General features: G+C 36.2%; 1 protein-coding gene across 2 annotated transcripts in view; it reads left to right on the plus strand.

Moving 5' to 3' along the window:
* UBQLN1 (ubiquilin 1) overlaps window positions 1–22,251 on the plus strand; it is a 57,164-nt gene that overhangs the window by 32,330 nt on the left and 2,583 nt on the right. Inside the window, exons 2-10 of one of the 2 annotated variants that reach the window (XM_005903056.2) lie at window positions 1,360–1,511; window positions 2,922–3,037; window positions 8,568–8,830; window positions 9,445–9,603; window positions 9,773–10,007; window positions 16,538–16,680; window positions 19,587–19,670; window positions 20,883–20,998; window positions 21,248–21,416. In XM_005903056.2, coding sequence (XP_005903118.2) covers window positions 1,360–1,511; window positions 2,922–3,037; window positions 8,568–8,830; window positions 9,445–9,603; window positions 9,773–10,007; window positions 16,538–16,680; window positions 19,587–19,670; window positions 20,883–20,998; window positions 21,248–21,416 — 1,437 coding nt within the window. The remainder of the gene's footprint in view (window positions 1–1,359; window positions 1,512–2,921; window positions 3,038–8,567; window positions 8,831–9,444; window positions 9,604–9,772; window positions 10,008–16,537; window positions 16,681–19,586; window positions 19,671–20,882; window positions 20,999–21,247; window positions 21,417–22,251) is intronic. The other variant, XM_005903057.2, reaches the window with a different exon arrangement.

Consider the following 22,251-nt stretch of genomic DNA (forward strand, 5'->3'; position numbering starts at 1 on the left):
TCCAGTCCCCTATAATGAAAAAGACATCTTTTTTGAATGTTAGTTCTAAAAGGTCTTGTAGGTATTCATAGAACCGTTCAACTTCAGCTTCTTCAGCGTTACTGGTTGGGGCATAGACTTGGATTACTGTGATATTGAATGGTTTGCCTTGGAAACGAAGAGTCCGAAATGCAGTACTTGGATGCAATCTCAAAAACGACAGAATGATCTCTGTTCGTTTACATGGCAAACCATTCAATATAAAAGGGTTATATATCATATATTTTCAAAGGAAGGAAAGTTCACATGGTACAGGTCTGAAATATTTACTGCAGTATAATTTCACTTTATATTTATGATTTTTAAATAAAAGTTAGATTGAGTGTTGTAACTTGGTTATGGAAAATTTCATTTATACACAAAGATAGAATGTGATGAATTTTGGTTCACCTCTGACAATGATTGACGTATGATATATCTTGCTTTATGTTTATATTCCTCTACATCTCCCCTCCTACCCCTGGAAGAAAATGTTAGATATTATTTAATGTGTCTTTCCACTTATTGTGACAACCAGAAATACCCCTTATATTTCCAAAACGTTGCCTTGATGATAATGTTATTGTCTATTGAGATGCATTTGTGTAGGGCATTGTGGTATGATGGGGTTCTTTGAATTTCTTTACCCACCCTGAGATTTTCTGACTTCAACAGTGGAGTAAAACCTAAGTATATAGGTGATTTTGGTGAAAGTGTGAGAAACTTATCTAGCATAGAATAAGTAAACTTTTCTTATCTTGGTTTGGCCAGAAAGTTTGTTCTGGCTTTTCTGCAAGATATTATGGAAAAACTCAAATGAACTTTTTGGGTAGTCCAGTAGTATGACACACTCTTCTGTTGTATGTTTCTGCATTTTATTCTCCTCCCCGGGAAGCCTTTCTTGGCTTCTTTTTACGAAAACTTTGTCTAAGTCAATAATAAGAGGTTGGCTTTCTCTATATTGAAGTAGAAAGGAGCAGAATTTGACATCGAAATCTGAGGAAAGGAATATTGTAAACTTGATAAGAGCTATGTGTAGCTTGAACAACATTTAGTACCATTGATGTAAAATTGAATAAAGTTATGACAAAAGTGGATTATTAGGCTTTGAATATAGGATATATGCATCTGTAATAAAACGTTTGCATTAGACATGAGTGAAATGGTAATACTCATTTCCCACTAAGATCAAGATACGGACACAGAAAGGATATGTCTTCATACTGTTTGAGTTATTGTAGTATCAGTAATTGGGGGCTTTTTGAAGTACTTCTTCTAGAAACTAGACTAGATAATGCTATGTAAACATCTGTAATACATATTTATTTTATTCTTACTTAGTTCAAGGAAGAAATCTCTAAACGCTTCAAATCACATACTGACCAACTTGTGTTGATATTTGCGGGAAAAATTTTAAAAGATCAAGATACTTTGAGTCAGCATGGAATTCACGATGGACTTACTGTTCACCTTGTCATCAAAACACAAAACAGGTAAGTTTTTAGAAACATTTTAGCTGTAAACCATGAATAAATGTTTATAATTCCCTTTTAAAAATAATCAGTCTTGGCTTTAAATGATTTGCTGTCATTAATGTGTAAATAGATTAAAATTCATTTATTTGCTGCTGTTGATAACCAGATGTTTTTTAAAAAGCCAGTATGATTCGGTAATGCTGATACTTACACATTTGATATTTTAGCATGTTCATCATCATTATTATTATATTACTTGAATTACAGAACAACCAAATTAATGTTCTGAGCTGTGTTTTTTGGTCTCAGAATTTTGGGCAGAGATTAGAGGTGTGATTCATCTTCTTTGCAAACCACAAATTAGTAACCATATTTCATTAAATCTAAGGCACTATTCAGTTCTTAAGAGATACTTTTGTGTACCAATAAGAAAAAAATATCACCCATTAAATTGGTATATTTTCTTTTCATTTAGAATTATTTTCTACTTAGTGAAAGAGCTCCTTAGAGCTTCCTTAGACATATTCTTACTTGGATATGGCATTTTATCATCATTCAGATTAAGTGAGATTCAGAACTCTTAACTGGTGTCAGACGGAAAGGTTTTCTAATAACCTCTCCTTATTTTTGCTTGATATTAAGTAATAATGAGTTATTATTTGTATTGATTTTGCAGTCTTCTTTGGTCAAGTCTCTTTTTTTACTTTCAGCATTTTTAGTTCTGAGTAAAACTGCTCCCCAGTCCTTAAGAACTTAGGAGATAGATTAAAAATTGCTTATACAGTCAGGCTTTGTGATTGTCATCAGTCATTAATTCTTTTCTGTGAGGTGATCTGTCTCCCTCTCTTACACAATCAATATGATTGAAATGTTTATGACATTTTTTACGTTTATGAATGCTTTTTATGAAATATTTACGACAAGTGTACTTGAGGTGAAGAAGGCAATGGCAACCCACTCCAGTACTCTTGCCTGGAGAATCCCATGGGAGGAGCCTGGTAGGCTGCAGTCCATGGGGTCGCTAGGAGTTGGACACAACTGAGCGACTTCACTTTCACTTTTTACTTTCATGCATTGGAGAAGGAAATGGCAACCCACTCCAGTGTTGTTGCCTGGAGAATCCCAGGGACGGCGGAGCCTGGTGGGCTGCCGTCTATGGGGTCACACAGAGTCGGACACGACTGAAGTGACTTAGCAGCAGCAGCAGCAGCAGTACTTGAGGGGCAATTGAAGTATTGTTTGGATTTCATGGGATTTTACTATATTTGTTTATATGCATGTTCCTTGTGCTTAATTTTCTCAGCATATATACTTTACGATAATTTGAGTTGGTTTAAAATCTTTATTTGTACCTGTTGGAATTTTACAGCTCCTTTTGAAAATAATTTGCTCCAATGTTTATATTATGGTGTAAATTATTTTTCCTAGGCCTCAGGATCATTCAGCTCAACAAACAAATGCCAGTGGAACCAGTGCTACCACATCATCAGCTCCTAGTAGTAACTCCACATCTGGTTCTGCCACTAGCAGCCCTTTTGGTTTAGGTAAGTATCTTTAGTCATTTTTCATAAGGATAAAAATAAACAAATTTCCTTTTTCCCAGGATAGTTTTAAATAAGATGACAGTTAAACATTAAGTCATTTTAGCAATGACAAAAACTTCTCTAGCTTATTTCTGTAATTGTAATTATTAAGGGGATATTTGGGGATACAGATGTGCTTGCTTAGGTTACATTTATATATAATAAGTGATCAGTAAGTGGCACATTTCTTTTTAATGAAAGAGATGTACTGTATGTGTACCTGATTTGACCACCACATAATTGACTCTGGAAAAGATTAGCTAGTTGTTGATCATAAGCTAACCCCTTGAACACGATTTTCTCCTTTGTAAAATGAAAGGATCAGATTGCATTAGTGATTTTCTAACTGTTCTAAACTCACACAGAAAGGCCTGATGCAAGCCCGGTAGTTAAGGATCTTCTGCATCAGCCAAACTACTTTTCTTATATTAGTTTTTACACTGAGGTTCTTAGTAAGGTTTAGTTGGGGAATAGAGTGATCTGAAGCTAACAGAAGTTGAACTAGATAGATAAATGGCTTAGTGCTTCTTTCCATTCCTAAGTTGTATGACAAGTATAATACAATGAAATGACATTTTAATTCATTATTGACTGGGGAACTTTTGGCAGAAACTAACACCTGTGACCAGCAATTTTTATTTTGGGTAGCCAAAAATTAGTTCTGTTATTTTACTAATACTTTGCAGTTTATTGCATTGAGTAGTTAACACCTGACACACCTGTGAAGTCTTCCAGCACCGTGAGTTTTATTTTCACTTTCTGTATCAGAATCAGTCACTACAGTTTTCTTTTTGTTGGTCTAATACTCACATCATCTGAATCAGAACTGTATTCTAAAGAACTGTCATCTTCTGAGACGGTAGCATATATATCACTTAGACATTCAGAGAAAGTATCTGCATAAAATTCACCTATTAATTCTTCACTCAGAATTTCACGATGCATTGTTAAAAATTTTACAGTAATACATGTGAGTTTATAATATACACAAGGTTGGAACAAAAGGATTCATTACACAACTTATCATGTCATTATTCACATTTTGCTGTTAACTGTTAGTTGGGTCATGTGGGATCTAGTTGCCTGACCAGGGAGTGAACCTGGGGCCCCTGCATTGGAAGCATGGAGTTTTAACCACTGGACCACTAGGGAAGTCCCTCTTCTCTCATTTTATAGGCAAAGAAATTAAAGCCCACAGAAACTTTTAATTAATTTGTCCCTTTGCTGCTTATTTCATTCCCATCCCCTCCTATCATAGTTACTTTTCTCCATTAGTTCTTCTGTTTACCCTGTATATTTGGCTTTTTTTTTTTGCTGTGTGTTTTCATTAAGATCTGTCCCATGTTTAAACGAAGAAGGCAGTGGCACCCCACTCCAGTATTCTTGCCTGGAAAATCCCATGGACGGAGAAGCCTGGTAGGCTGCAGTCCATGGGGTCGCAAAGAGTCAGACACGACTGAGCGACTTCACTTTCACTTTTCACTTTCATGCACTGGAGAAGGAAATGGCAACCCACTCCAGTGTTCTTGCCTGGAGAATCTCAGGGATGGGGGAAGCCTGGTGGGCTGCCGTCTCTGGGGTCACACAGAGTTGGACATAACTGAAGTGAATTAGCAGCAGCATCTGCAGCGTGTTTAAAAGCAACAGAATCCCACTACCACCTTTCTTTTTCTTTCTCAGCTATTTTTCGAAAAGATATATTCTGTTTTCTGTCTGTATTTCTCTTTCACTTGTTTGTTTTGCTCTGTTTCTTGCCCCCATCAGTTCCCTTGATAAAGTCACCATTGACTTCTTAGCTTGCCAAATTTAATGGACACTTTTTTAGATTTTTAGACACTTAGATTGAAAGAAAGTGTTTTAAACTCTAAATTGCTGTCTTCTAATGCTTACCAGTCTTTCCTTGAAATTTTTTTTCTTTAATTCCTGATATGCTTTTTCCCTGGTTAATTTTCTGACCAATTTTTTTCTCTTTCATTTGTAGGTCTCTTCTTCCTGTTCTTTTTATAAGTATTGTTCCGCCAAGTTCTGCCTTCTCTTTCTTCTGTTCTTTTATTCTGTTTTCCCCAGTGATGTTATCCTAACTGTAAATTGTTGACTCTCGAATCTTTACCTAAACCCACATCAATTCTGAACTCCATGCCTTGTATTCAGCTTTCTTTGATACTACCTGATGTTACTCTTAAGTACTTTAGCCTGTATGTTCCTTCTTAGAAAGCAAGATCAGATCAGTCGCTCAGTCGTGTCTGACTCTTTGCGACCCCATGAATTGCAGCACACCAGGCCTCCCTGTCCATTACCAACTCCTGGAGTTCACTGAGACTCACGTCCATCAAGTCAGTGATGCCATCCAGCCATCTCACCCTCTGTCGTCCCCTTCTCCTCTTGCCCCCAATCCCTCCCAGCATCAGAGTCTTCTCCAAGGAGTCAACTCTTTGCATGAGGTGGCCAAAGTACTGGAGTTTCAGCTTTAGCATCATTCCTTCCAAAGAAATCCCAGGGCTGATCTCCTTCAGAATGGACTGGTTGGATCTCCTTGCAGTCCAAGGGACTCTCAAGAGTCTTCTCCAACACCACAGTTCAAAAGCATCAATTCTTCGGCGCTCAGCCTTCTTCACAGTCCACAACTCTCACATCCATACATGACCACAGGAAAAACCATAGCCTTGACTAGACGAACCTTTGTTGGCAGAGTAACGTCTCTGCTTTTGAATATGCTATCTAGGTTGGTCATAACTTTCCTTCCAAGGAGTAAGCGTCTTTTAATTTCATGACTGCAGTCACCATCTGTAGTGATTTTGGAGCCCAGAAAAACAAAGTCTGACACTGTTTCCACTGTTTCCCCATCTATTTCCCATGAAGTGATGGGACCAGATGCCATGATCTTCGTTTTCTGAATGTTGAGCTTTAAGTCAACTTTTTCACTCTCCACTTTCACTTTCATCAAGAGGCTTTTTAACAAATAAATAAATTCATCATCTTATCTCAGACTACCTCTCTCCAGCCAAGTCTCTTGGTCCATAAAATCTTTTCTCTCCCACCCCGTGTAATGATTCTATTCTGTTGCTACTCCTTGATGTAGCTCCTCAACTTTTAAAATGTTTATTACTCTATGTGATTTCCACACTGTTATTAAAAATATCTTAAATGACTGTCTTGCATTTGAAATATATCAAGATTTTGTGATGTAGCCTCTCCATTTTCATTTAACATTCTGCACAAGTACACTGGTTAGGATAGGCTATCCTGTGGTAATGTGTCTGCTTAGTTGCTCAGTCATATCCGACTCTTTTTGACCCCATGGACTGTAGCCCTCCAGAATCCTTTGTCCATGGGGATTCTCCAGGCAAAAATATACTGGAGTGGGTTGCCTTTTTTTCATGACTTCTTTTTTTACTGAAGTATAGTTGATTTTACAGTGTGTCAATCTGCTGTACCGCAAAGTGACTCAGTTATACACATACATACATTTTCAGAAAATCCTTTGGCATTATGATTTTCCACAAGATGTTTAATTAGTTTCCTCTGCTGTACATTAGGACCTTGTTTATCCATTCTAAATGTAATAGTTTGCTCATGCTTCGTGTGTTTCACTGGTCAGTGAGGCCTCCATCTACATAGTCCTCAGGGACTCAAACTAATGGAATTATACTATCTTGTAGCTGCACCATTTGGAATATGGCAGAAGATAGAGCTAAAGTGTTTTAAGCTGAACCTTATATTCTAAACTTGGGCCAGAAGTGACACATACCATTTCTTACAGTCTTTTGGCCTTAACTAGTCACATGGCAGTTTGTCCAACTGCCGAAAGAAAAGAAGACTGCACATGAGATGTTTGGTGAGCACTGTTGTCTGCTCTTTTGGTCATACTGAATTTTTTGTGGTTTGAGAATGCATCAGTTCTCAAATTTATATCTGTGCTTTTGTAGATAATGTCTGTTGTGCCTAGTATTAAATCATCCTCCTAGCTCTCCCTACTTCTTGCAAACTTATTCATTTTCCAAATTCATTAAATGGCGTTTTGTGGAAAAGTAGCCATTTTGCGGAAAAGTAGCCATTTTGCTTTTAATATATTATCTATGAATATATTAAGGTACTGTTAATATATTATCATGATATTCTGTGATAGTCTCTGTTGCAATATTTATTGTGCATTTATTTTGTCTTTCCTACCAGATTGAGTTCTGAGGGTATGCTTGTCTTTCTTGTCACCTTATTCCCAACATATAGCACAGTACTCAGTAAGTGAGAAATGAATGCATTTGTTTGGTTATATACAAAGTTTTACAATAAACAGTCACCCTCCTGTGTCTGTTAGGTTTCTCCATGATTTAATTCCTTCAGAGAAACATCTGTTTCCATGATGGGCAGCAGCTCTGTTCCAGCCAGTCAGCAGTGAATTCTACTTGTTAAACTAGTCACTAGTCTTCTGGAAAGAGATTATTAGAAGTATCGTCTACTGTATATTTTTCATTTTTTATTTTAGTGGGCATATTCTGGGATTTTTTTTCTTTCTGATACCAGCCAGGTCTCCAGCACTGCCTGGGTGGGTATCCAGTAGTTCGATTCTGACACTAATCCCTGGAGTTAGTGTTAGATCCTGCAGGTTAAAGGACTTGGTCCCCTGTGACTGCCCCTACTTCAGATACCAGTCCAGTCTCAGGCTACCTGTACTTCTGACTGACAGGCAGTAAATTGGGGGTTCCCACAGCCCCTTATCTGGTTTGATGATTTACTCAGATGACTCACTGAATTCAGGAAAACACTGCACTTAAATTTACCAGTTTTTTATAAAGGATAGACCTCAGAAATAGGTAAGTGGAAGAGGGAGAGAAGCGTAGGGCAAGGTATGGGTGTTGGGGGAGAGTACAGAGCTTCTGTAACATGTCACCTCATACAATGTAAATTTGTTCACCAACCCAGAAGTTTGTGAATCTCATTGCACAAGAGTTTCACAGAATTCCATCTCTAGATCCTCTTCTAGCCCTGGAAGTTGGTGAATGGGCTGAACGTTCCAACTCTCAAAAAAATCCCATGATCTTTCTAGCGACCACCACATTCTGAGGCTATCTGGGGGCCCCATCCTAAATAATATCATTAACATAAATGAGGTATGATCTAAAGGGACTTGTTACAGATAACAAAAGACATTCCCTTCTGTCAGGAAATTCTGAGGGTTTTAAGAGCTTTGTGTCTGGAACCAGGTGCAACAAACAACCAAATAATGTTTTTGTATTATACTGTGCATAGGAAATACATGTTTATTTGGTTTTATTATTTAAATATCATAGTGAACACAGTTATTACTAGTCTCAATTATAGAAATTAAACATGTACTTACAAAAGTAATAGGAAATCTATTTTTGCTTTAAGCTGAATGGTTTTCTGTTAATAGGCTATTGATTCAGTTAATATTTTTGCTTCATTTTCATATTTTAGTACAGTCATATTAATGATAAAATTTCATTTGTGTTTTTTCCCTTTATCTTCTTAGGTGGCCTTGGAGGACTTGCAGGTCTGAGTAGCTTGGGTTTGAATACTACCAACTTCTCTGAACTACAGAGCCAGATGCAGCGGCAACTTATGTCCAATCCTGAAATGATGGTCCAGATCATGGAGAATCCCTTTGTCCAGAGCATGCTTTCAAATCCTGACCTGATGAGGCAGTTAATTATGGCCAATCCACAAATGCAACAGTTGATACAGAGAAATCCAGAAATTAGTCATATGCTAAATAATCCAGATATTATGAGACAAGTATGTGAATAGTTTCATTTAGTTAAGAAATTATATACTTATTTTTTCCTATTTTCTGTATTTAAAGAGCTTGCCAAATACATAAGCTAAAAAAAATAAACCCTAATCCTTGTTCAGGAAAATATAACAGCGCTAATTCGAACTATCTGAACTTTGAATTTTGTGCTGTATTTTAAAGGTTTTTTTTTTTTTTTTTTTATAAATAGTTGTTTTGCAGATCTAAGGAACAACGAGTCCAGTTCAAGAGATGGACATTCCTGCAGAGCACAGTGTTTCTCTCTTGATGTTATTTGAATGTTAGCTTGCTTTTTGAGGTGATTTTCAGCAGGAACTATTCACAATAATTTTATTTCTTTTTTTTTAATATTATTATTTTTTTTTAACACCAAAAACATTTTGTTTTGGAGTATAGTCAATTTACAGTGTTGTGATGGTTTTAGGTGAACAGCAAAAGGACTCAGCCATACATATACATATATCCATTCTCCCCAATTCACAGTACTTCTCTGATTTAAGTATTGAAGATTGCTAATTTCTAATTAGAAAACTTAGAAAATTAGCTCTGACAGTTAATCTCAGCATCTTTTTCCTCCCTCTGGAAATCTTTTTCTTAGACATTGGAACTTGCTAGGAATCCAGCAATGATGCAGGAAATGATGAGAAACCAGGACCGAGCCTTGAGCAACCTGGAAAGCATCCCAGGGGGATACAATGCTTTACGGCGCATGTACACAGATATTCAGGAACCCATGTTGAGTGCTGCACAAGAACAGGTAATGCCACTGCTCTGTGCTTCAGGGCAAGGCTCCTGTTTTAACACAAATACATTTATGATTGAGTGTTGTTTTTGTATACAAAAATGCAGTTTTCATTAACAAAGATTTCTGTATCTGTTATTTAAGACAAAACTTATTCTTTATGATTTTTTGTCTTTTATTACAGTTTGGTGGTAATCCGTTTGCTTCGTTAGTGAGCAATACATCGTCAGGTGAAGGTAGTCAGCCTTCCCGTACAGAAAATAGAGATCCATTACCCAATCCGTGGGCTCCACAGGCTTCTCAGAGTTCATCAGCTTCCAGTGGCACCACCAGCTCAGTGGGGGGCACTAGTGGTAGTGCTGCTGGTGGTACTGCTGGGCAGAGTTCTGCTGCGCCAAATTTGGGACCTGGAGTAGGAGGTATGCTCGTAACAACTGATGCCTCTTGTTATCCTGTGTGCTTTTGTGTGTATTCGAGGAACAGCTTTTATGAACTACCTTTTCATGTTGTAAGATGCTTTTTTTTTTCCCTTAAGGATGCTTTAAATATGTAATGATTAGTATTGTGTGCATTGTAGTTCAAGAGGTTACCAAAGATTTCCAGAGGCAGTTTTGTGGTTTTGTCTTCTCATAAGATGGCTTGGGAGAAGTGGATTGTCTTCTCCTTTCAGCAGCTTAGGGAAAGTGAACTGTAGGGGCAGCACAGTTAGCTGTAACTCAATCAGTGGGCACATTTTCCTTGGCTTTAGTCCAGTTTTGTGTTCTTTTATAGGACTCAGTGGGTATCCACTCCTGACACCAGGGCTCAACTTAGCTGCATCAGAGCACCTGCTGGCTTTGTTTTAAAAGTCAGCTTTCTAAGTCTTAACCTCAGACCTGTGGATCAGAATCTGCCACAGTGGAGTTTAAGATATGTGTGTGTAAAGATGCTAGAGATTCTGATGTGTGAGCAGGTTAGGAATTTACTTTGAGTCATTTTTTTGTAGACTAGATTCAATAAGTGGCTATCCTTTTCAGTTATTCAGATATTTACATGCTAAGCATTAGGTCCAAAATCAGTAGCTAGAATGATTATTTTAGTCTTAATGCTTAGCATTTAAATGAGAAGAAATGAAAGCATGAGGCCGCTTCCCTCAGGTGAGAGTGATTGGGTATATTTTAAAAGATAACTGTGTTTTGGCAGTGAAACTGGAAAGATGAGATTCTGTATAAGGAATTTTAAAAAATTCTTTACTGAGAGGCAATAATCAGAATGGTCACAGAAGTATATATTCTTCTATAGAATACAGTGAGTATAATGAGGTTTTTTGATAAAATATAAAGTGAAAGTGAAAGTCACACAGTCGTGTGTGACTGTTTGTGATCCCATCAACTGTAACTTGCTTGACTCTTCTGTTCATGGAATTCTCCAGGCAGGAATACTGGAGTGGGTTGCCATTTCTTCCTCCAGGGGATCTTCCTGATCCAGGGATCAAACCTGGGTCCCCTGCATTGTAGACAGATTCTTTACCAACTGACCCACTAGGTAGCCCTAGAATACAAAGTAGTTTTGTAAAAATTTAATTAATGCCATTTTTTAAAATTGAGGTATTATTGACATAAAACATTATATTAGCTTCAGGTGTCAGGTGTAAAGTGAAATGATACAGTACTTGTATTGCAGAATAATTGCTGTGATAAGTCTCAGTTCAGTCACTCAGTTGTGTCTGACTCTTTGTGACCCCATGGACTGCAGCACACCAGGCTTCCCTGTCCATCACCAGTTCCTGAAGCCTGCTCAAACTCATGTCCATCAAGTCGGTGATGCCATCCAGCCATCTCATCCTCTGTTGTCCCCTTCTCCTGCCTTCAATCTTTCCCAGCATCAGGGTCTTTTCCAGTGAGTCAGTTCTACGCATCAGGTGCCCAAAATATTGGAGTTTTAGCTTCGGCATCAGTTTTTCCAATGAATATTCAGGGCTGATTTCCTTTAGGATTGACTGGATGGATCTCCTTGCAGTCCAAGGCACTCAAGAGTCTTCTCCAACACCACAGTTCAAAAGCATCAGTTCTTTGACACTCAGCTTTTTTTTTATAGGCCAGCTCTCATATCCGTACATGACTGCTGGAAAAACCATAGCTTTGACTAGATGGACCTTTGTTGGCAAAGTAGTGTCTCTGCTTTTTAACATGCTGTCTAGGTTGGTCATAGCTTTTCTTCCAAGTATCAAGTGTCTTTTAATTTCATGGCTGCAGTCACCTTCTGCAGTGATTTTGGAGCCCCCCAAAATAGAGTCTGTCACTATTTCCATTGTTTCCCCATCTATTTGCCATGAAGTGTTGGGACCAGATGCCATGATCTTAGTTTTCTGAATGTTGAGTTTTAAGCCAACTTTTTCACTCTCCTCTTTCACTTTCATCAAGAGGCTTTTTAGTTCTTCTTTGTTTTCTGCCATAGGGTGGTGTCATCTGTGTGTCTGAGATTATTGATATTCCTCCCAGCAATCTTGATTCCAGCTTGTGCTTCATCCAGCCTGGCATTTTGCGTAATATACTCTGCATATAAGTTGAATAAGCAGGGTAACAGTATACAGCCTTAATGTACTCCTTTGTCCAGTTCTAACTGTTGCTTCTTGACCTGCATACAGGTCATGTCTAAACATCCAAAGTTAAGTCTAAAAATCCAAATAAACCATGTTTAAAACAAGGAAAATACTATCCTATTCTGATTTTATCAAATGCTTATTTGATTTTTACTGATAAACTTTTGAGAGAGATGCTTCATTCACATTTTAGAGGTCTAAGAGCAGAGACAAAGGTTTAATAAGGATTCCCAGCTGATAGACAAGTTATTTTTAATTGTAGCATGGTGTCTATAGTAACAAATTTGTCTTACAAACAAAATGGTCTTGTAACTTTTTACTCAGCTTTTTTATTTAATGGCTTGATACGCTATTTAAGATTTCATGTTAATATTTCCATCAAAGCAAAACAAGAAACAGAATAATGATTGTACTGTGATGGCCTAACATTGTTAGCATATTTTTATACTATTAGGACCTTTACTCAACTGTTTGAAGTTAAGCACACATATACCCGAAAGGTGAAATTCTTTACTCTTCTTTTGCCCTGTAAGCACTCACTCTGGAAACTGAGGAAATTGTTTGCAAGGGTCAGCAAATTTTTCTTGCAAAGGGATAATAATACTTTAGGCTTTGCAGGCCAAGAGCCAAAAGAACAAAATCAAGACTATTTTATAGAAGGGAAGGGAATTCCCTGGTGATCCCAGTGATGACAGCTCCTTGCTTTCACTGCATAGGGTATGAGTTTAATCCCTGGTCAGAAAACAAGTCATGTGGCATGGCCAAAAAAAAAAAAAAAAAGAATATTATATTAGAAGACCAGTCTCCACAAGTTCTTTTATTGATGGAATCAAAAATATAATAATTGGGTATAATACTATTTTTGTTGTTTAGTCACCCAGTCACGTCTGACTCTTTGAAACCCCATGGACTGCAGCACACCAAGCTTCCCTGTCCTTCACCAACTTCTGGGGTTTGCTCAAACTCAGGTCCATTGAATCGGTGATGGATTATATTGTTTTACACATTCCCTAATGATAGGAAGGAAATTCTTTTTAGGGATAACATTTTGCTTAATTCACAGTGTTTCCTCTCATCAGTTGCAAATCATTTGTAAATGTTCATCTATTAATACTGATAAGTAATGAGATTTTACTTTTTTTCATTTCAATTATGTGTTGATTCCAAAAATATGACTATAGCATATTCATTAGTTGGAAAGCATTTGTAGGATTCTGTTAGAGTCTTCTTGGTTTTTTAACATGTCATTGCAGATTAATCAATTCCAGTTGAAGATTAGGTCATAGTGCCTCAGTTAAACAGTGAAATGAATTTTAAAGTATGGATATTTCTTCGTACTTGCACTAAGGTCCAAAAAAATGCTGCTGGAACAACAGTATAAGCTCAAAACTATGTTTACTGCAAATCTATGTAAAGAGATCTTGTTGGTTGTTGTAACTTGACAGCACAAGAATGTATAAAGCAGCTTGACATTGTTTGTGATTCAAACAGTTTCACTTTTCAGAATGCACTTCACAGTATGGGTTTGACATGTAAATGTTGTTTTGTCTTCTAATTTAGGGAATTCATTGAGAAACATTACCAGGTTCTAGCAAAAGATAATTTCCAAAGTCATTTAGTGTTTGATAATGGTGATTATGTGGTTCAGAAGAATTTCAGTCTTAGCTCTGAGCTTAAAAAAAAAATTGCAATAAAATGGTATCTTTTTAAAAACAAAGAAAACTACTGCTCTTAAGCCATCAAACTGTCCTGTGCTTGGGCAAGTCAGGATATTTCTGACAAAAGTTCATGAAATTGACTATAGCTAAGTTCACAAGAGTGAAATGAAATTTATTATTGATAACTTTTATCAGTTAAGTAATGTTACAGTTCAAAATATTTTCCAGAGTACCTGCTGATGAATCAGTGGATCAGCTATCGTCTAAATACCTTATATTTTTATAAGCAGTATGTCTTTGTCCAACTAATCCTTTTAATTCTTTACATGTGTTTTTATTATCATGAGATGTAGCACATCTTAGCAGATTCTACTTCAGGTTGTACCAAATGAATGTTCTCTTAACTTTGAAAATAGTTTTGCTTGTTGTTATTTAATGCAGACTATTTATAGAAGCTAATTTTAGTTACTTCCATCTTGACATTGTTGCCTCACAAAAGAACTGAGCAGTATCAGTAACATTTATCTATTTGTTAGGAACCAAGGAATACTACTCAAAATAATTCGTGTTTTTAAATTATCAGTTAACAGCTCAGTGTCCCTCACTTTTGAGAAATTGTTCTCCTTGAAAGGCGAGTAGCCTCAAACAAGTTTATTTTCCCAGCACACATTTCCCTGGGTGCTACAGTCAAGATTTAAATAACCATACTAATTAATCATAACTAATATGCTCCTTTCTTTGCTTGGCTAACAAGTAAACCATTTAGGAACCTAACTTTGGTTGCAGCTTTATTTTCATTTTTTATTTTTGTGAAGAAATTTGGCTATGATGAGATAATTGTATTTTATTTTTTAACTTAGTTACTTTTGGCTGTGCTGGGTCTTTGTTGCTGCACTCAGGCTTCCTCTAGTTGGGACAAGTGGGGGCTATTCTCTAGTTGTGGTGCGGTGGCCTCTCGTTGCAGAGTGTGGGCTTTAGGGTATGTGATCTTCAGTAGTTGTGGCATGTGGGCTCAGCAGTTGTGGTGCAGGGGCTTAGTTGCTCTGCAGCATGTGGGGTCTTCCAAGATCAAGGATCAAACGAGTGTCCCCTGCATTGTAAGGGGACTCTTAACCATTGGATCACCAGGGAAACCCCAGTAATTGTATTTTTCTGACTTGCTTTGCTGTGGTAGTGCTTTGTCTAACAATGTTGAAGTGTATTTTATTATTTTAGTATTATTGCATAGTAATATCGTTTTGCCACCTCATTTGATAAAATAGTTCATCTTCTACTGTGCCTTAAAAGCAGGCACGCATAGTCCCAGTTCTCCCCCTTTTCTTCTTGTTCTGACATAAATAGTATGCACTGGTAATGAGAAGAGAAATAGCAGTATGCTACAGTGATTCATGGAGGCGTAAGGTATGACTGAGTTACTGATTTGTGGTTCACCCAACAGCTGTGTAGAGTATAATGAAACTTGAAGTTTGAATTTCATACAGTTTTCACGTTTCACAAAAAAAATTTTTGTGTATGAATTTTTTTTTTTTTTTTTTTTTTGCTACAGTAATTCCTGGGGCATAAGGTATAACGGAGTCACTGATTTGTGGTTCATCCAACAGCTGTGTAGAGTATGACAGTGCCACATGGTGCCTCTGTCCAGACTTTTTGTCTGCTATAGATAATAAATAAGGGAGCATGACTGTGTCCCAATAAAATGTTATTTATGGAACTTGAAGTTTGAACCTCATATAGTTTTCACATTTCACACACAAAAAAATTTTTTAACCATTTAAAAGTGTAAAAACCATTTTTAGCTCATGGGCTGTACAAAAACAGGTTACGTGCCGTATTTGCCCTGCAGACTAGGTTTGTCCGCTGTCTTAGAATATCCTTAGTCTCTGGAATGTGGCGGGGGTGGGGGAGTAATGTAAATTGAAATAATGTGAGAGAATAGGAAAAACAAAAATTACTACAGAAAAACTGCAGAATTAAAATAAACTAGAAGGTTAAGTGGGAAGAGTCAAATGCTTTGAGCCTGTTAAACTGCACTGAATGGAATAAGAACAAGGGGAGTGAAAAAGTTGGAGAATGTATTTGAGTTTGAGTATATTTAGTTGGCAAGTGTGAAAATGTGGATATATGTTGAACAGATTAATTTCCAGAGAATATTGAATTCACGTACATTTAGCTATAGCTCTCTACAAAAAAAAAATAACAGTAGCAAGTATCTACATTTTGCAGATGGGGAAACTGAAGTATGAAGAAGGCCCCTTAATTTGGGGTTGAATTCATTGAGTGCCAGGATTCAGTGACAATGTCATAGAGGCCTGGGTGAGAAGGCTTCCTTCTATTTTAGGTGGGAATATACTGAGTGCTGAATATGATTCTAGTTAAGCGATTCTGGAGGAAAAGTTGGCTCAGACATTTTCACTTAATGAGATTTTTCAGTAGTAAATTTTGCCTTAAATTGATTTTTTAGAAGCTAGCCTTTCCATAAGATGTGATTTTCATGTAAATGCAACTAGAATCTTTAAAGTCAGTAAACCCTCCTTAACTGGTATACTTTGAGTATGTAGTTTTAGTGATCTTAGTTTCAAAAATTCTTTAGTTCAGCTGATAACTAATAGGTATGTTTGTCTAAAATTGCAAAATTACTGTGTTTTAAAACTTTCTTTTGTTTATTTATCTTTCCCTTGATAAAATGTCTTCTTTTTAAAAAAACTTCCAGCCAGTATGTTCAATACACCAGGAATGCAGAGCTTGTTGCAGCAAATAACTGAAAACCCACAACTTATGCAAAACATGTTGTCTGCCCCCTACATGAGAAGCATGATGCAGTCACTAAGCCAGAACCCTGACCTTGCTGCACAGGTGAGTTTATAATTGTGAGCACTGTGTATCAAAATGGCCTAACCAAATCATTGTGATTTTGGCACATTTGTTTTGTGTGTGCTGCCTTAATACACTAGAGAAGCAAATTGCATCTCCCAATTTTTTGGACAGTTTGTTTCTTTACAGTCAATTAATACTTCCTGATATAATTAAAACAGCTTCATTTCCTCTGTCCACTGGCTAGAAAGAAGTTCAGGTTTACTTTATATCTACATATGTTCATGTAGGAGATGAATAGAAAAGTTTCTGATTGCTCTCCCTTTTGAAGCCTATTCTTCAAAATAGCGCTTCAGAAATAGTACTCTTTAGTGTAATGTAAATCTTGAAAGTGATTAAGAAGTGTTAATACATTTGAAAGACTTATTTATTAGATCACACAGATTCTGAGTATTAGTCATGTTCAAAATGGCAGTTATAAAATAGCCTGAAATTGTTCAGTATGGGCAGAGAGATTTGTGGAACAGTATTCTCATTCTTTCCACTATAGATCTCCATCCAAAGTTAGTACACTGGTCCTTCATCAAGTAATTATTTTCTAACTTGTTTCAGAAGAGACCATAACTAAAAAAATAAGTGAATCTCAACCCTAGCTGAATGTTTAGGATAACTTCGGAAATTTTAAGATTAAAAAAAATGTTTTTTAGCCTCATTCTCAGACAGTTTGATATAACTGTATTGGATTTTTTTCCCCCAAGTTCCCTAAGTGATTCTGATGTACCCATAAGTTAAGAACCATTGGGCTTGAAAAACGTTAGAGAATATGAACTAAACCTTGATTGTCTATAATTTATATTTGCTGTTTATTAAACATGGTTTCTGTGGAATGTTGGGAATTTAAAATAGTTTCCTGTAATCTCTCTCCATTTCCAAAATTTTAAAAGCTCTTAAAGTTAAATCACTTTCTTCATTATATCATATGAGCTAGTTTTTACATTTCTAAAATCTGGAACCATGTTGATTCAAGTATATAGCAGATATGTTTGAGTTAACAACCCTCAGTAATAACTTCTTTTCTCTCAAAATTTGTAAAATTGGAAATAAAGATTTTTTAGGTAAATTTTTATATACTTTTATATATGTAGGTATACTTTATGAAATACTGTTTTATTCATTATAAAATTGAGTTATTAGTATTAAATGCTTAAGCTTACTGTGATGATAGCACTTTAAAATAAATGTGGAAATAAGTATCAGTGATCCTGTTTGTATGGTTTTAAATACATATTTGCCTATTTAATAATCATTAAATGTGCATCTTGCTTTAAAATTTTGACTCTAACAAGCACATTCCCAGCCATTTAAACTAACAATTTTACATTTGTAAAGTGACTTGAGCACTTTTGTATGTTGCTTTTTTTACTTTAAAAGCAAAAGGTTGAAACAAAAGTAAGCTAGATGTGAATTGGCTTTTACAATATTGATAGATAATTGTTAGAAACATTTACAATGTTGGTTACCAGTGTATTAAAGTTTGTAGTTTCTCTATTCTGATTTTCGTTTTTAGGTATTCAAAAAAGTCTGATTGTAAAAACTGTTTATACAGTCAGGTAAGTTAGGAGAAGAATCTTAATCAAATGTGATAACAATTTTCTGAAAAAGTATGAATCAGCTTAAGTTGACACGCTTTTTCAAATAACATGAATCCTAAAAGATAAATGTGGTAACTTTATTGACTGGAGCCATTAAAGAAGCAGGTTTGTTGGTCTCAAGTAGATTTTACTTTATTTACTGTGAACTTACTGGTCACTTCAAAATAAATGCCTTATATTCATAAAACTTGTCTGACTTCTTCCTATCTTATTTTGTTTAAATTAACTGAATCTACTTTGCAACAGTTGATAAACTGAGGGAACGAGGGAAGAATTCTCTCTACTTTTAGCAATTAATATATAATTACTCTCACATGTAGTTAATTATTAATACTTGAGGGCAGGGATCATCCTCCACACCGCTCCCCCACCAGACTTTGGATGTGGACTGGTAAATAAGCTATCAGTAAATCATTGTTAGCTGACTTTTCACTCTGTTTGGGGAAACTGATACAAAATTTGTCTTTTTTGAAGCTATGAGAATTTATTAGTTTCTGGTTATGCTATTGTGTATTGTAATCTTATTTTTGGGTATACAACACATTAATATTGGCCCTGACTCTGACTTTTTAACTCACCCATTTGAAGGTTAGGCATGCCATTTTTTTCATCTCTGGTGGTAGTGAGGTGAAATCTAGAGGCTAATTTTGGTGTTCTCAAATGATTTACATTGTTTAGGTCTTATTAAAGCATTTTAATACTTTATCCCCAGAGATCTATCGGTTCTAGTCCTAGGCTGATTTTCACCTGGCAGCTCCATTTCTCTGGCAAGTTGGTTGCTGTTCTGCGGTGTTATTTTTCTGGACCTAATATTAGCTCTTTTGCAGTAGGCAGGTAGATACAGTTGTTTTAGATCTGGATTTTCTCTGTGCTTGCCACTTGGGTGTTGAGGTGTCTGTGCAAGCCATGTATAGTTCCATGTATTGATGCTTAGGTTTATTCTGTGAGTGTAGCAGAAAATGTATCTCATGAATTCCAGTTACTCCCATTTTTTGTTCGTAGGGCAAATATTCACCTTTACTCAAGGAAAAGCCTAAGAAAACGATTGCTTTTATTTTTTAGGATATCGCATGATATTATCATAATCACCATTCTCATTGAGAGAGAAGATGCCTCATTTTTGTTTTTTCTGGAGATCCCTTTTGTGGACAATATCTTCCCTTTTTTATTCATGTTCTACCTTCCTCCCTGTTAAGTGCCAGGTTAGGCACTGGGGGGGAAGATAGACTATTAAACAAGGTACATTACTTGTTTCAGATATTTCCAGTTAAAATTGTTTGAACACTTGCCCCATAGATGATGCTGAATAATCCCCTATTTGCTGGAAATCCTCAGCTTCAAGAACAAATGAGACAACAGCTCCCAACTTTCCTTCAACAAGTGAGTAAGAAAAGATGCTAGCTGTCTTCGGTAATGATTTGCTTGAAAAAGTTTGATGGTAAACATTTTCCTTGCTTTTTCTCTGGCTGATAGCAAAATGTAGAATAGAGTCTGCTGTCAATTTGCAGAGAATTCAGCTTGATTTTTAACTGAGCCCCATTTCACTGCTGACCTTTTGCTTCTATTTTTAAGAATATAAATTCTGAGGAAAGGACCATTTGGTTTTTGCTTTTGAGGATTTTTAGGATTTTGAATGCTTTGTTAATATCATAAACCATTTTCTTTCACTTTACTAACTTTGAAGTGCTTCATTGTGTCATGTTTTACTTTATGGTTTAACTAATCTCGAGTAACAGGAAGAGAGCTACCCTTAACGTGTTTGGTTTCTTCGTAATGTTTTAATTCCTTCAAATTAATAGAATGCCTGTTTTCCAGGGGGTAGATCTCATTCCTCAAACTTGGAATTAGCAAGATTAAAATTGTCAGTCTTGTCATATAAGGAAGTTATTTTAATTAAAAAGTACTTGAGATTGCCATGGTATGTTACTATTTAAAAAGAAAAGAGGAGTCAGTCTTGGTGTTTTGAAACTGGTAGTTCTAGGGAGGGCTTTTAAATATTATCCAAATGATTCTCTGACCTATAAACCATTATCTAAGGTTAGTCAGTGTCTTTGGTTTATTGTAATGATGTAGACCTATCTTTTTTGGTTAGTCAGGTGGTGTATATTTGGAAGTAGGGCAGCTGAACCAACACATGTGTTAACTTCAACTTTGGAACTATTGTCTTAGAGTATATCTGATTGGTAAAATTGTTCCATCAGCAACAGATTAACACTTAGTCAAGGAGGAATATGTGGCTTTCACCATATTGCCATGTGATATAAATTGTGCATTTGGAGATCGTCTCTTAGAAACAACGCTTTTTATCTGTTGGAAAACAAGGAACAACTATGGCTTCCAGAGGAGCTCCTGATTGTGTTTCATTATGAAAAATGGTTTTCACAATGGACTTGGGAGGAGGTCAAGTGATGATTCGCACATGAGATTGCTGTCAAAGGGGAGGTGCTTGTGTTTATATTGGGGAAGAAATTACGGATTACCAGTGTCTAGGAGTAAGGTTTTAGATTTTCTCAAGAAGCATAGCAAAACATTTTCATTTTACCTTCACTAATTTTAATTGCCTCGTAACCACTGGTATTCTTTCTTCCTTAGATGCAGAATCCTGATACGTTATCGGCTATGTCAAACCCTAGAGCAATGCAGGCCTTATTACAGATTCAGCAGGGTTTACAGACCTTAGCAACTGAAGCCCCCGGCCTCATCCCAGGGTAGGCTTATTTGGGAAAGATTGTGCAAGTGCACAGTGGTTACTTTTCTCTGAGAATTTCAGATTTAATGGCCATTCTTTTCTTGGGTTGAGATTGTTTGTAAGAGAGTTTTCAAAGTAAAAATGCTTCTTTTAAGAAAATAACTTAGCTAACATTATATTGAAATATAACTGATTTGCCATTAGCCAGCCTGGTCTGGCCTCTTATTTTTAGGAGTTTAGATTTACTAACAGTTGGTGCTTTCTCTAGGTTTACTCCTGGCCTGGGGGCATTAGGAAGTACTGGAGGCTCTTCAGGAACCAATGGCTCTACTTCTACATCTAGCGAAAACCCAAGTCCCACAGTAGGAACCACCGAACCTGGACACCAGCAGTTTATCCAGCAAATGCTGCAGGCTCTTGCTGGAGTGAATCCTCAGGTAATGATTCTTTTCTGCTCTTCTTAATGGTAGAAATTTCAAAAAAGTAAAGAAAGTGGTCATCTTTGGGGGCTTAGCTTGTAATGAAAAGTTTGTTCTTAATTATATTGATTCTAAAAAATAGGCATTATAATTGTTAACTTTGCTACTATATTAGACATTAAAGGAAATGTTATAGTTTTAGGGAAGAACTGCTCTGCTGTAATTTTGGAAATTGCTTTTTAAAATGCATTCTTTTTTGGAGTCTGTGTTAGAAAACTGAAATAGATTATATTTTATAAAAGTTTGTCAGGGAGGAATAGAAACTGATTATTCCAAATACCTCCCAAACAACTGTATTCTATCTGCTCCTTGTATTTTGGCTTAAAAGTTGTAAGTATTTCACCCCACCTGCTACTGCTTCCTATGGTAACTTGTGTTACATATATACACCTCACAAATACGGCTAAAAAATGTGAACTCCTAATGTTCTTGCATCTAGAATCATTTATTTACTAAGAATATGCCATTTTTACAGATGATTGCAAATTCAAACCTGTTAGAGTAGATTGTGCTCAAACTACTACATGGTGAAAATACAGCATAGTTTTTTATTTTAAGCCTTATTCAATACAATAAACAGGTCAGAGTTTTATCTTACACGAGGATTTGTATTCCTGATAACTAGCATGACTTGCTGGCTCAGTAAATGTTCTTTGAATTAGTAGGAAAAAGCAATTTCAGGTATTGGGCAGAATTGTTATCTAAGTTGAACAATCTGTAGACTTCACCATTATCATGTTGCCCAGAATTGAGTGATCATTTATGTATTTCTGTAGTACATTATTTCTGAAAG

Source organism: Bos mutus, chromosome 8, assembly GCF_027580195.1.
Source record: "Bos mutus isolate GX-2022 chromosome 8, NWIPB_WYAK_1.1, whole genome shotgun sequence".
Taxonomy (NCBI): domain Eukaryota; kingdom Metazoa; phylum Chordata; class Mammalia; order Artiodactyla; family Bovidae; genus Bos; species Bos mutus.